A 13456-nucleotide genomic window follows, 5' to 3' on the forward strand; every position below is an offset into this window, starting at 1 on the left:
CGAGGGTGCGTCCCCGAGGCTGGGCGTCTCGGACAGGGGCAGCGGCCCCCGATGTTCTCGTCCTCCTCGGCGAGGGCACTCGTGACCCGCCCATACCTCGGCCGAGGCAGAGCAGAGTGGGAAGGTCGGGGGTTTCTCGGCAGCTCGCTCCCGGCGCCCCGCGGGCTACAACTTGGAGCGCCTGGCGGGGGCCCCTAGCGCGCGTCCCTCGGCGCCTGAGGTCGCGCGGAGCCTCCTACCTGCTCTGTTCATCTTCCAGCGCGCGGAGCCAGGGGCCGCCCGTCGGTGCGTCCGTCCTTCCGAGCACGAGTCCGCGCGCCGCCTCACTCCATGGCCGCCCCGCGGGGCCCGCACCCCGTGGCGCCTGCCCCGCCCCCGGCGCGCGCCGGACTTCGCGCAGCGCGCAGGGCAAGTGGGGGCTTGGGGGGTGCGAGCCTCCGGGGCTGGGCGGGGCTGGGCGGGGGCAGGGAGGGGAAGGGGCGCGAACGCAGGGCGCGCGGCGTCGCGTTCACTCAGGACTCCGCGCGGCGCGCAGGGCCAGGGGGGCGCAGGGCGCGAGCCTCCGGGGGCGGGGCCGGGGGCAGCGGCCGGGACAGCGCGCGGTGTTGCGTCCGCTCCTGGCTCCCAGCTCCGCGCGCGCTGCGCTCTGGCCGCCGCGCTGCTGCCCGTGCCGCCGCTGCCCCTCCGCCCCCTCCTAGACGTTTCCTCCCGCTCCCGGAGAGGAAGCCTTTTTTTTTTTTTTCTCTCCCCTTTCTGCTCTGTCAGGGATTGAGGGAGCCGAGGGGCGAGGCGTCCCCGCGCACATTTAAAGGGGCCATGGCCGTGGGGACTCGGGGAGCTGCGCGAGGTTCAAGGCACGAGGGTGGGAGGGGCGGGGTGAAGCTGGCGAGTTGGGCTCCTGGGGACTTCCTGGTCCCTTCGCCCAGCGGACCGTCTATCACTTTATTTTCAACCTCGGGCGTTCATTCAGTCCTGGGCCCAGCACCGTGCTGAGCGCAGAACAAGACAGCCCCAAATTCTTGCCCTAGTGGAGCTTAAATGGGATGTCAGTGGAGACACAAGACAAATAAGCACTAAACATCATTTCAGAGAGTGATGGGTGCCTTGAGGGAGATAAACCAGGGTCGTGGGGCAGAGTAATTTTTAAAAATGCAAATTCTCAGGGCCCGCCCCAGACTTAACTGAATCAGAAATCCCGTGTTTAGCAAATCCTTCAGGTCCTTCCGATGCAAGCTAGTTTGAGAACCTCTGGAGTAGAGAACAGGTGATCAAGGAAGGTCTCCCTGAGGAGGTGACATTGAAAGGGAGACCTGGTAGATGAGGAGCCTTTGTCCACTCAGCGCTCACCAGCCAGCACCTCGCTGGGACCAGGCCTGGTGCTGGGTGACATGGATGACTCAAGCCTTCACCCTTGAGCACCCGTTGGATTGGCCACTCAAACATAGGCAGTTCTGCTTCCCCGGACAAGTGCTGGGATGGGGACAGGAGCTTGTGGGAACTCAAGAGGTGGCCCCTGAGTGGAGAGGGTTCCAGAAAAAAAAAAAAAAAAGGCCTTTCAGATGGAGGGAGTAGCTTGGGCAGAGACTTAGATGTGTGAAAAGGCATGGCCTGATGGAAGAGCCATGAGGGGTTTGGCAAGGCAGGGAGATAAAGGGTGGCAACATCTGATAAGAGGCACAGAAGGTTGGGGTGAGGCGTGCTTTGAAAGCCATACCAAGGGCTTCCTTCCATCAGCCATTGAAAGCTGAGGGCAAGGGTCATGTCTCTCATCTATAACTGGCAGCCAATACTTATAGAGCACCTACTGTGTGCCTGGCAAGGTGTTAAGCTCTGTACCTGCATATTTACTCGTTTAAGCCTCACCACGACTTTATGAAGCTGGTATCAAAATTCTTCCCATTTTACATTTGAGGAAACCGAGTAAACTAAGAGTTCACATGAGCTTTCCTGACTGTTCTTGCCCTGGCTGTCCCATGTCTGCATCTCCAGGACCCAGCTCAAGGTGTGGCTTGGTCATTTAGTAGTTTGGTTGTGAGCCCACTACGTGCCAGGGTGTAGGCGCACAGCAACCCCAGCACTCTGTGGGAGGGTGTGGGGCTGGGGCATCTCAATTCATTCAGGCGATTCAGCCAATGTATCTACTACGTGGGAGTAGGTGGCGGGGGGGACATGGAACATATCCCCCCGCACCACCACCATCCCTTCCTGTCCCTCATTTGGGGATGAAAGGCCCAGAAATGGCCCCATGCCAAGGTGATGACTCCAGGGCAGGGGCTGTGTCTGCTCTGCTTACCCCTGCAGCCCTGGCATCTAATAAAGAACCCAGCACTTAGTAGGTCTTCAAAAAATATGTGTTGTCCACAAAAATAAAGGCCTGGGACAGAGGTTCAGACTATTGTTTGGGATCACTTTGGTTTTCTGGGACTGAAGGTGGCAGAGGCTAGAATTTTTGTGACTTTGACCAGCTGTGCTGGGAGCTTGTGAGGAGGCAGAATTCCAAATGGCCATGAGGCATTTCGCAGCCTTGGCTGTCCTCCCTGAACCTAGATGCCTTCGGTCCAGCGTTTGGTCCAGGCAGTCCCAGACAACCATATGTTTTCATTGCACAGATGAAACACTTCTCTGAGCATCGTCTGTGGAGCCCAGCAACAGCAGCACTCAGAGGCTTCTTAAGAATGCAGAATCCCAGGCCCCACCCCAGCCCTACTGAACTAGAACCTGCATTTTAACAAGACCTCCAGGTGATCTGTTTATACATCTGGAGAAACACTGCCCTGGATAACTCACCGCATTACTTTTTGACCAGATGTGCTGCCAAAGTCCACAGAAGTAGAGAAGAGACTTCCCCAGGTTCTCACTGGGGTGAGAACTTAATCCTCTGACCTCTGTCTCCTTATTAATACATTATTGGAAGGTGCGTAGGTTTCTGGATATCTGGGGGCCTGCACCCAGCAGAACTCCTGGTGCATATTAGGTGCTCACTAAAACTATAAAACTTGTATGATGGTCTGATTTGAATTGTTTCATGAGCCAGTTGGTGCCTGACACAGAGGATGTTCAATGCACACATACTGAAGACAGGAATCAATACATTTCAGTTAGATAATGTGGAAAGGCTCTGGGGAGGTGAAACTCTTGTTTCCCGTCATTATGAAAAATCTTATGTTTTCACACTCACCAAGTACTTCCATATACCTAACCAAGTTTGTAGGTTTTGTCTTGTTTTTATCTTTTAATGCCCACAGTATAGAATCAGATTATGTGCATTTCAGGCAAGGGCCTAGGGTGTACCTCAGTTTCTCCAAATTCAGAAATGAATCTGATCCTTTCAAAGGACTTATTCGTCTCTGAACCGCTACAGGGTCCTTAAGCGTCCAGCCTTTTGTGGGGAAAACCTTTTGCCTCTGAAATAGGAAATCAATGGCAGAATTTGTGTTACTTAGGCCCTTCATAAACTTTATGGATCCCTGCGTGGAAGCGGTGGAGAAGATGATGGAGGTGATGGAGGAGGTAGGAAAGGTCGTGTTGGAGGTGAAGGACGAGGGGGAGGGGGAGGTGGTGACAGGATAGAAGTAGCTGTGAACATCACGGTTAGGGTAGAAGGCGTGATGTAGTCGGAGGTGGTGGAGGACGAGGTGGATGGAGGTTATGGATTTGATGGATGTGGTGGAGATGGTGGCCTTGGAGGAGGTGACGGAGGTGGAGGTACAGAGGGTGGGAGGTGTCCGTTTGAATATGGGTACAAATGAGTGAGTGGATCAATCACTTCAATATTTGATGCAAGAAGAAAATATGTTTTAAGAGCTGAGATCATTTCCGGGAATTAGCAATAAAACCCAAAGAACCTAGGACCCCCAATGCAGGAGCAGGAGAGGGAGGCTCAGATAATTCAATCAACGGCCAGCTTACCCTTTGCTGTAGGGCCTGTGGAAAGAAGCAGGGAGGGCAGGAAGGGACCTCAGTGCTTGGCTAAGACCTTGCCATGACTGTTGAATTTGGGATTTGAGGCTAAGCAAAGTCTACTTTAAAAGATCATAGCACCAAGGGCAGTTGGGGAAAAAAAACCCAGGTCTGAACTTGTTTAGCTGAAACCACACGGTGGTGTGGAGTGATGGGCCATGAAGCTGAAACGCTTATTCCTTTGTTTGCTTTTCCTAATACGAGAAAATGGATGGGAAAGACCAGAGGGCTTTCCAAACATCCGGAGCTGATACTGGTGGCTGGACTTGCTTAGTCCTTGTGGAACTGAGCTATAACCACTCACTGAGCTCAGGGATGCGGTCAATAACCATGTGGGGGGTGATGACCCATCATCTCTCTGGGTTTGAGCCTTTCACACACATACTCTTCCCAAGAACCCTATAAAGTGTTTCTTATCTCCCCATTTCACACTTGGGAAAACTGAGGCCCAGACTGGGGAAGTGACTTGCCCTTCCAGCCCAGCCAGGACTCACCCCCCCTTCACTCTGAGAACATGTTCCTAACTACCAGGCTACACTGATTTCTCTGTGATGGGCACAAAGTCTGCCTAGATTTCATGCTTTCCAAATCACTCACCATCTTACTTGCTCCTCTCAGCAGACGTGAGCCACCCAGGGTAGGTGTTATGCCCACTTGACAGACACGGAAACTGAGGTCCAGAGGGAAAAATAACTGGCCTGGGATCCTACGGTAAGTCAGGGGATTCCAGCGCTGGGATCCACACCCCCTGAGATCCAGGCCCAAGTCGGAATGATGTGGAGCTCTGCATACAACTTAAGTCACCTCAGATCAAAACCACTGAAATTCAGCTCCCTGTTCCCGCCTGCCTGAAGCCTCGGCAAAGTGCAGAGCCAGCACCGAAGCTGGATGTGATCTCCAGAAACAGCGCCCAGGCTCTGTGAGCTCCACGGCCAAGCCTCCCAGACAGGCGGTAGAGTGCAGTGGTCAGGAGCCACACTGACCTGGGTGTGACCTGGGCGGGAGGGCAGGTCCCAGCCTCAGCTTCCCCATTGGTAGCTAGTATTTGCTGAGCGCTTATTTGGTGCATTCAATAAGTCTTTTGCATATATTAGCTCATTTACTCCTCCCAACAAACAAACTCCTCCTGCCCCTGAAGTAGGCAATGTTATTACCCCTGTGTTACAGACAAGGCTACCAAGGCACAGAGAGGCTGAGGCATTCGCCCAGGGATACATAGCTAGTGAACAGTGGGGATTCCACCCTGGCTCTGGGGCTGGCTTTCTTACCCACCTCAACACGCTGCTGCCCTGTCAAGGATATGATAATAGTGTCTGCTCATTAAATGAGATGAATGATCTAAAGCATCCAGGAGGGGAGAGGGGAAGACAGGAGGCGCTCAAGAAATGATCATTATCATTTAAACATCTAGTACAGAGTTGGTGTTCAATAAATGCTTACAAACAAAGTACACCGGGAACTGGGCCACGCACACCCCACGATCAGAGCAGGAGAGGGATGGGAGAGAGCATTTACTGAGCAGCCTCTGTATACTGGGATGGGTGAGAGGGGGCAACAGGGGAGCCCCTCGGGAGCACGGGGAGGCAGTCTGGACCCTGCTTCCTGGCCCCGGGGTGGGGGAACGATCGGGGTTTTGTTTACCGCTGAGATGGGGGCGCTTCCATAAAGCTGGGGCCCAAGGCCAGCTACCTTCGCATCCCTCTCTGTAGCAGAGTCCCCCTGGTTTCCCGGTTTCCACGAGGAGCAGCTCTATGCCTTTTGTCTCCGGGGATAAAATGCATGTTATGAAAACGGAAATGACCCCGGCTCTGCAGCCTCTTTGTGCTTTTGGACTGCTCACCCCACAACGCCACGGCTGCGACATCATCAGCTTCAGGGCTTATCTCCCCCTGGAAAGTAATTGAGTTGCCTTCCTGGCTCCAGGGGTGGGCAGATCTGAGCCAGACACCTGCCGGGGCGGACTCGGCTTAGCAAGGCCGCCCCTCCCTTCCTGTGCCCCAAAGACCGGGCCCTCACCCCCACCCCACTGCACACACCGGGCCAGGCACGAGCAGAGGGAGAAGCGGGGCTCCTGAAGGCCCCTGGTTTCACCAGTCACTGGCTCTGTGGCCTTGGGCGGGGGGTTTCACCAGTCACTGGCTCTGTGGCCTTGGGGGCAGGGACACTTTGCCACTGTGCACCTCAATTTTGTCCTCTGTAAAATGGGAACAATGAGACCTTTCTCTCGGGGTCATGGTGAGGATGAAAGGATGTTATTTCCCCTCTCTCTTCCCTTTCCTGTCCTTGAAGAGCTCATGGCTTGGTCTGAGAAACGGGCCTGGGTCAGCTAACAGTGACACAGTAGAGCTAGGGGTGAAGGCAGAAGATTGAATGGGCTCATTGGGCTGGGCTTTAAAGTGTCATTTACAGGTGGAGGGGTAGGGTTGCTGTTCAAGGTGAGGGTACAGCCCGTGGGGATGGAAGAAGAGGGCAGGATTGGGGCAAGGTGAGAAGTGTGCTCTGGACAAGCTCTCCAATGGCTGGCCAAAGAGTTTGGACTTTACCTTGCTGGTGATGGGGAGCCTTAGAGTGTTTCTGGGGGAGGGAGTGACACGGCCAGACCCGTGTTGTAGCCGGAGTGGGAGGGGAGCCAGAGGGACAAGTCCGGAGGTAGGATGGCCCAAGGAGGCTGGGGCAGGGACCCCAAGAGAGATTAGGCCTAAATTTATGAATGTTCCTGACCCACGATCGCAGGGCTCAAACGCATGCTAGGAAGGCTTCCAGGAGGAGGCAAGCTTTGCTCTGCACCCTGGAAAAAAATCACACAAGCAGAGGGGAGCAGGAAAGGGCCTGCCACACAGCGGGTGGGAGTGGGAACTGGGGGTCAGTAGCCCAGTTAGGCTGATGTGTCCGGTGTGCAGGGATGGGTGAGAGGGACAGGCAGGGGCCTCAAAAGCCTTTGTGCAGCAGGCCTTTGACTCCCCAAGGAAGCGCTGAGCTCTGGGGGAGGGGAGTCTGAGGCTGGGCAGGGCCACTCGGAGTTTTTATCACCACTGGGTGGGATCCAGGGTCTGTGGAGGAAGTGACCGCCCTCTTCCGGCCAGCCATTTTTTTTCCTTCTGCTGCCCGTTTGGCTTTTTCCTGAGGCCGCATTTCCACAACGGCCCCTCCTGGCTCGCTGGGCGTGGGCATGGCTCCACCACACACCCAGCATTAGGGGTGGCCCGGCGCTAGGCTTCCTGTCCCTCTTTGGGCAGGCTGATTGGAGGAAAACAGCCCTCGAGCCTTCTTCAAAACAGGAAACTGCTCTCCCTGCTTCCTGAAGGACAGGAACTGTCCCCATGGCAACCATGGGACAAAGAGGCCATGTTAACCCTTCTGAGGTCAGGCCTGGCTGAGGCCCTTTCTTACCAGCCCCTCGTGGGTGTGGCACTGTACAGGTGACATCCTCCAAGTCTCACCACCATTCTGAGGGCAGGGCGGGGCAGGGACTTCATACCCATCGGATGGATGTCAACGTGGAGTTCAACTCCGAGGGCAAAGGCGTGACCACACCGCGAGCACACGGTGGGGTCTGAGGTCAGCTGTCTCCGTTGAAGTCTTGGCTGTGCTGGCTGTGTACCTGGAGCAGGTGACTGAACCTTCCAGCCTCAGTTTCTCTACCTGTGAAACAGGAAACAGCGCGGGGCTGTTGTGAGCGTCCGCTGAGTTCACTGCTCGTCCAGCGCGTACTCGCTTGTGCTATGAGCTGTTCTATGCCCTGATGGCAGCGACAATGACACGAATGACAACCTCCTGCCTCGTGGGCTGAGTGTGTAGATGGGGGTCAGGAGGTCAATAGGCCCACATGTCCGTGCAGACCAGAGACTTGCAGGGAATGACCTGCAAGGGCTGCGGGTGGGGGAGGGGAGCATTCGGGCAGCTGGGGCGGCAGGTGTGCTATCTGGGGATCAGCGAGGCACAGGCGAGGGGGGGAGCAGAGAGCCTTTGGGTCTATCCTCAGAGCAAGGCGGAGCCAAGGAGGGTGAAGCAGGCCGGGCATGTTCTGATTCGCATGTTTAAATATCTGCCTCTGGCTGTGCGGACATGCAGTGACAGGGACTCTGAATGGTGTGTTTCCTGGGGGGGCTTTGCCCAGGACCCTGGAGAGACCTGAGTCATGGGGAGACACCATCTGTGCTGGTGCTGGGGAGCAGGGCAGGGCGGGGACTCCATGACCTGCCCCCAGTGCTGCCACTGTTCAGGGGCCCAGCCTTTTCCTTGACGGCGCACCAGGACACACCCAGCCTCCCTCCCTCCGACGCCCAAGGGCTGCTGCGAGGAGGATGCGGTGGACGCAGCTCCCGCACTGTGGCAGAGGCTGCTCTCCTCGCTGCGGCCTCCAAGATCCCACACTCCCTGCCTCACCACGCCCCCTCCCCACCCCATCTCCCACCACCCTGGGCTCCGGCCACACCGGCCTTCCTCTCCATCCCAGACCCTGCCCGGCTCCCTCCGGCCCCTGGGACTTGTCCTGCTCTCTAAAATGCCTTCCCAAATGCTCACGTGGCTGGGCTGACCCCCTCATCCGCCAGGTCTCCAATGTCACCTCTTCTCAGAGACAACCCCACCCCTCCAGTCCCTCAGCATCCCCTCACCCAGTGTCTCTTCTTCACCTGCACTTACCTATATCTGAGATCGTCTCAGGATTTATCTGTTTCCCTATGTGGTGTCCGTCTACCCACCTGGTACGACAGCTCAGGGAGGGCAGGGCGCCCGGAGCAGAGCCTGGCACACAGTGAGAGCCACTCTAATATCTGCTGCGTACCGAAGGGACGATACTGACAGAGGCCCCCCTTCCTGGGCCTTATCACCAAACCCCTGCCCACTTCCACAGTCTGAAGAGATGTGGTCTCTCGGCCAGGAAGGCAGCTCTCAAGAGGAGTTGGTTGGAGGTGAGGGGAGCAAGGGTTAAATGCCTGCCCTGTAAGGAACTAGTTTTGTTCACGAATGTTGACAATCACCAAGAACTGTGTAGGGGACTCGTGCACGGGGAGGGATGTATCATTATCCCCATTTTTCAGATGAGGTAACTGAGGCGCAGAGAAGCAAAGTCTTGAGCCCAAGACCACACGGCTGGGAGGGGGCGGAGTTGAGGGGAAACCCAGGGGCCTGTGCCTTTCTCCTTAGCCTTCCGAAGAGCTGAAAGGGGCCTCACGCACAGGTGAGAAAAGGTGATTGACTTTCTGAAAAATCTCCAAGGCTTTGTCAAGGCCACTGCCATCGGCCACATCATTGGGTTAACGTAGGTGAACACAAACTTCCTGGACTGAAGCACACTCTGCGCTGGTTAAAGCGCGAACTCCAAAACCCCATTCCAGGCCCAGTGAGTTAAGCCTCCCTGAGGTCGAGGTGGAGAGTCTTCATTTTGGGAAACACGGGGTTGAGGCTGTGGAGGCCGCACTGTGAGTGGAGACTGGTCTGGGAGGAGCACAGGGATCCTTTCCAGCCAAAAAGCCTGAAGTTCCAACTGGGTCATCAGCTGAGAGCCTGTCCATTGATAATCTCAGGGTGTGGAGGAGTGTCTGAGGGGGCATGAGCATGTCCATACCCTGCCCTGCCAAGCTGGGGCAGCCCTGGGAAGGCCTGCCAGGCAGTCGATTCCATCCTCCGACCTCTGACCTCCTACCTGCTCTTGACTTACCCCAGGGACAGGGAGCTCATGTCCTCACAGGGCTCTCCTCCCCTTGTGAGACATCTTTGTGGAATGGGGGTGGCAATGTCACCTTCCAGGATGCACCAGCAAGGCTGGCGATTTTAAAACAGGCATTTGGATGAGCCACCAGGCCTGACTCCTGATTTATTTTCCGGAATGGAGCTCTGCCCCTCTGCCGGCTGGTGGCAGAGGGTGGGGGAGCGGCTCTGCAAGGACCATGTTAATTAGCTTGATAAGCCCGTGTGCACCCGTGCGGAGGGACCCAGAGGCAATGTGACCGCCTGTCATGGACACCATCAACTTCTGGGGTGAGCTTCCTCTACGTGAAATCCAGACACTTAGGGAAATGAACCCGACACCATGAAAACACTCAGCACCCTGGGCACCAGTGCACTGCACCACAACTGGGGGTCTCCATCCTTCTAGAAGAGGCTGCAGTCAGCACGCATGGTACCCTGTGGGAGCTGCCTCCGAGCTGCGTCTGGCAGGGGGGCTACAGGCTGGAGCCTTATCCTCTTCAGCTCAGAGGAGCCCCTAGGGAGGGGACAGCGTGTGAGGGAGGGGACCTTCAGCACATGGTCTGACAAATTCTGATGATCTCACAGTGTGAGCTGGGGACAGAGCCTGACAGCTCAGAGTTTGGGACGAGGGTGTGGACTACACACTGGGGTTTGAGCCCCAACCCCCGCCCCATCTCTCAGCCCTGAGCTCCTGGCAAGTCCTTGTCCCGCTGGGTGTCCCCCTCATTTATAAGATGGGGCATTTCTAGCACCTACCGCACGTGCCCACTAGGGGAGATGAAGTAAGATGATGACCCTGCAGTGCTTAGCCCGGTGTCTGTTATGTAACATGCGCTCAGTATGTTAGATATTATTCCTAAGTATTACTAGTGAAGAAGTATCTGGCACAAAGCAGGCCATCAGTTAGAATTTGATGTCTTTTATTGTTTGTGAAGGTCTAACCTCACTGACTTGACAGTTTAATGTTTAACTATAAATAAAATTTGTTCACACTTTACTAATGAACAGGCAGCAGCATCCAGACTTTGCTCTGGGGTCCAGTCAAACTCTTAAAGTCCGAGGATGATTTGCCTCCCTCAGGTTGCAGACACTCCTGCCTACATAGATGTGGGCTCGGTGCCTCCTCAAACTGGTGGAGCTGTGGTGCTTGACATGTTATGTTTAATCACCACAGGCACTCTGTGTGGCAGGTATGATTATACCCATTTTACAGATGAGGAAACTGAGGCCCAGAAATTTGCCTGGGAATACATAGGCAGCGAGCAGCAGACGGTTGTGATCCCAGGTCTGTTGTAACCACATGGCTGGTGCTTTTCCCATTGCACTTAACTCAGGATCTCCCCAACCAAAATGGAGATGATTTCCCCCCAAACAGTGGCAGTCGCAGCACTGATGAGGGTTTGAGGGGTTCCCTGTGACCAGGGCACATGTGGGGCGGGTGGTAGAGCAGTATTTGTAACCCCCGGCCTTTCCTCTGACATTCATTTCAACCCCATTTATGGGCACCCTTTTTGTGCCAAGCCTTGGAGGGAACCTGGGGGGTCAGACACACTCAGGGAGCAAGCGAAAAGCATCACAGCTAGGACCGGCCGTGCAATTGTGGGGACAAGTGCAAAGCGAAAATGCAGTGCCTCTCGTCTAAAAATTAAGAATTCCAAATTGTGACAGTAGAACATGGGGGTTTAAACCAAGCACGGGGCCCTCCTGAGTGTGGGTCCCCATGTGGCTGTGATGGCCGCACACTCGTGAAGCTGGCCCTGCGCACACCAGCACTGCAAAAACAGCACCTCCGAGTGCCCAGCCCACAGCCTGGCACAGAGTAGGAGCCAAGTACACATTCATTGAGCAGTGAGTTCCCCCAACTCTGTGAGATGGACACCTGATCATGAATTTGCAGCTGGGTAAACTGAGGCTCAGGAAGGCTCCCGTCTCTCCAGGCCTCACCAAAGCCCAGGTCGTGGCCTCCTGCTTGGCGTGCTGGCCCACTGTTCCATGTTGACCCCAATCCTGACCTTTGTTTTCCTGATCCCAGAAAGAAGGGGTAATGTTTACCACAGGCTGAAGTTTATTTTATTTTTGTGTTTCCCAATAATTGATTCCAACAGTTCCTACAGACGTCCTGCTGAAGGAAAACATGTTTTGCTCACTCAACCTTCGACTTCCTCGCGGCGCCAACGGTGGTGGGGGCCCACGGCCACAAGGAAAGCGTGGGGTGACTTTTCCCTTGGTTATTTTATTTTTTTTCCATCTCGCTGTCGGGGGACAACAAAACATGTTTTCCTTTTTCTCCAAAGGAAATCGGAACTTTCTTATTGACTACTTGTTGCCTAAATTTCATCTTCCTACTCCTGTGATTACCTTGGACTGGGTGAATTATGTGAGAAAACTTCAAAATAAAGGACTGTCTGTCACTTTACTGAAAGGACAACCATCACAACCAAAATCTTCATTCACATGAAGCCACTGATGCCACCGAAATTCACCTTGCCTTCCTCATCAGTGTCTGTGCATGCTCTTGAAGTGGCTTTATTATTCCAAGTTCTCACATTTTCTCATAAGGTTACCTTCTTCAAAGTGCAGGACTAGGGAAACTTACACAGATCCAATGTTCTGGTCAAGATGATGGCTGCCTGGAGTTCACTGAAGCAGATATGGGCGTATGGTGTGAGGTAGGGGTCAAGGATCTTTTCTTCCCCATGTGCATATTCAACCAATCCAGCAGCATTTATTTAAAATTCATCATCCTTATTCCACTCCACTGCAGTGTCTCCGTTGTCATAAATCTGGTGATGCCACCCATGTTGGTCTAGTTCTGGACTTTCTATTCTGTTCTCTTAGTCTAGTTGTCTATTTCTGTGCCAAGGCCACCTGTCTTAATCAATGTTGTGTCCACTGAAATAGATAATCATGGTTTGCTTAATAACTCCTCTACTACTGAACATTTAGGTTGTTTCCAATGTTTTATTTTTATGACTTGCTTGTACTAAGTCATGGTAATAAAAATAGCAATAATAGCTGAGACAGTGTGCCAGTCTCTGCTCTAAGTGCTGTCCATATATTAACTCGTTTAATCTTCACCACAAGCCTTGGAGGGAGGTGCTCTTGTGATCCCCTCTTTGAGAGACGAGGCCCTTGTGGCGCAGAGAGGGATGATGGGGCTGGAGTCTGGACCCAGACAGGCTGGCTCTGGGACCTGCACTTTCATCCACTTCCCCCTAGAATCAGAGAGTGGATGAAAGGGGAGTGTTGAAAGGGATGAATCAAATGTAGGCTGTAATGCCTTCCTCGTCTTCTGGAATTAATGAGGTGGCCTAGTGGCTGTGGAGCCTGAGAGTCCTGGGACCCCTCCCAGGCTGCACCACTCACTGGCTGGGTGACTTTGGGCAAGTGATGACTCCTCTTTAAGCCTCGGTTTCCCTGTCCATAAAATGGAGATACTAGATCCACTTGTCTGGGCTATCGTGGGGCTCACGGGAGGTTCCCAGTCCTGTCTTAACTGCCTTGACTGATGGCCCAGGAGCCTCAGTGGCCCCAGAGGGCTCTCCCCAAAGAAGTTTTTGATTTGCAGCATTCTGGGCTTTCCTGTTTCCTGGAGCAGCTGAGGGCATGGCTGGTGGCACCCCAGAACCTGCTTCTCGTGGCCTCTCTCTGCATTTGGAGATCTGAAGCTCTGGGCTTTCCTGACCATCAGCTCCCCGAGGTGGGTGCTCTCCTGGACACCCCTCCCCATTCACTGGGCGGCAACTCCCCCCCTTAAGGACTCTGCCCTCCTGACCTGCAGGCCTGAGCGCGCGTCTGATGA

General features: G+C 54.5%; 1 protein-coding gene across 1 annotated transcript in view; it reads right to left on the reverse strand.

Annotated features, from left to right (window-relative positions):
* Nucleotides 1–13456, reverse strand: part of FGD5 (FYVE, RhoGEF and PH domain containing 5) — a 166159-nt gene that overhangs the window by 115697 nt on the left and 37006 nt on the right. The window contains exon 3 of the mRNA XM_022562752.3: nt 240–7602. Coding sequence (XP_022418460.3) covers nt 240–252 — 13 coding nt within the window. The 5' untranslated portion in view covers nt 253–7602. The remainder of the gene's footprint in view (nt 1–239; nt 7603–13456) is intronic.

This window comes from Delphinapterus leucas, chromosome 10 (genome assembly GCF_059928025.1).
Source record: "Delphinapterus leucas isolate spDelLeu-1000000601 "Yukka" chromosome 10, BTC_Dleu_Yukka2, whole genome shotgun sequence".
NCBI lineage: Eukaryota > Metazoa > Chordata > Mammalia > Artiodactyla > Monodontidae > Delphinapterus > Delphinapterus leucas.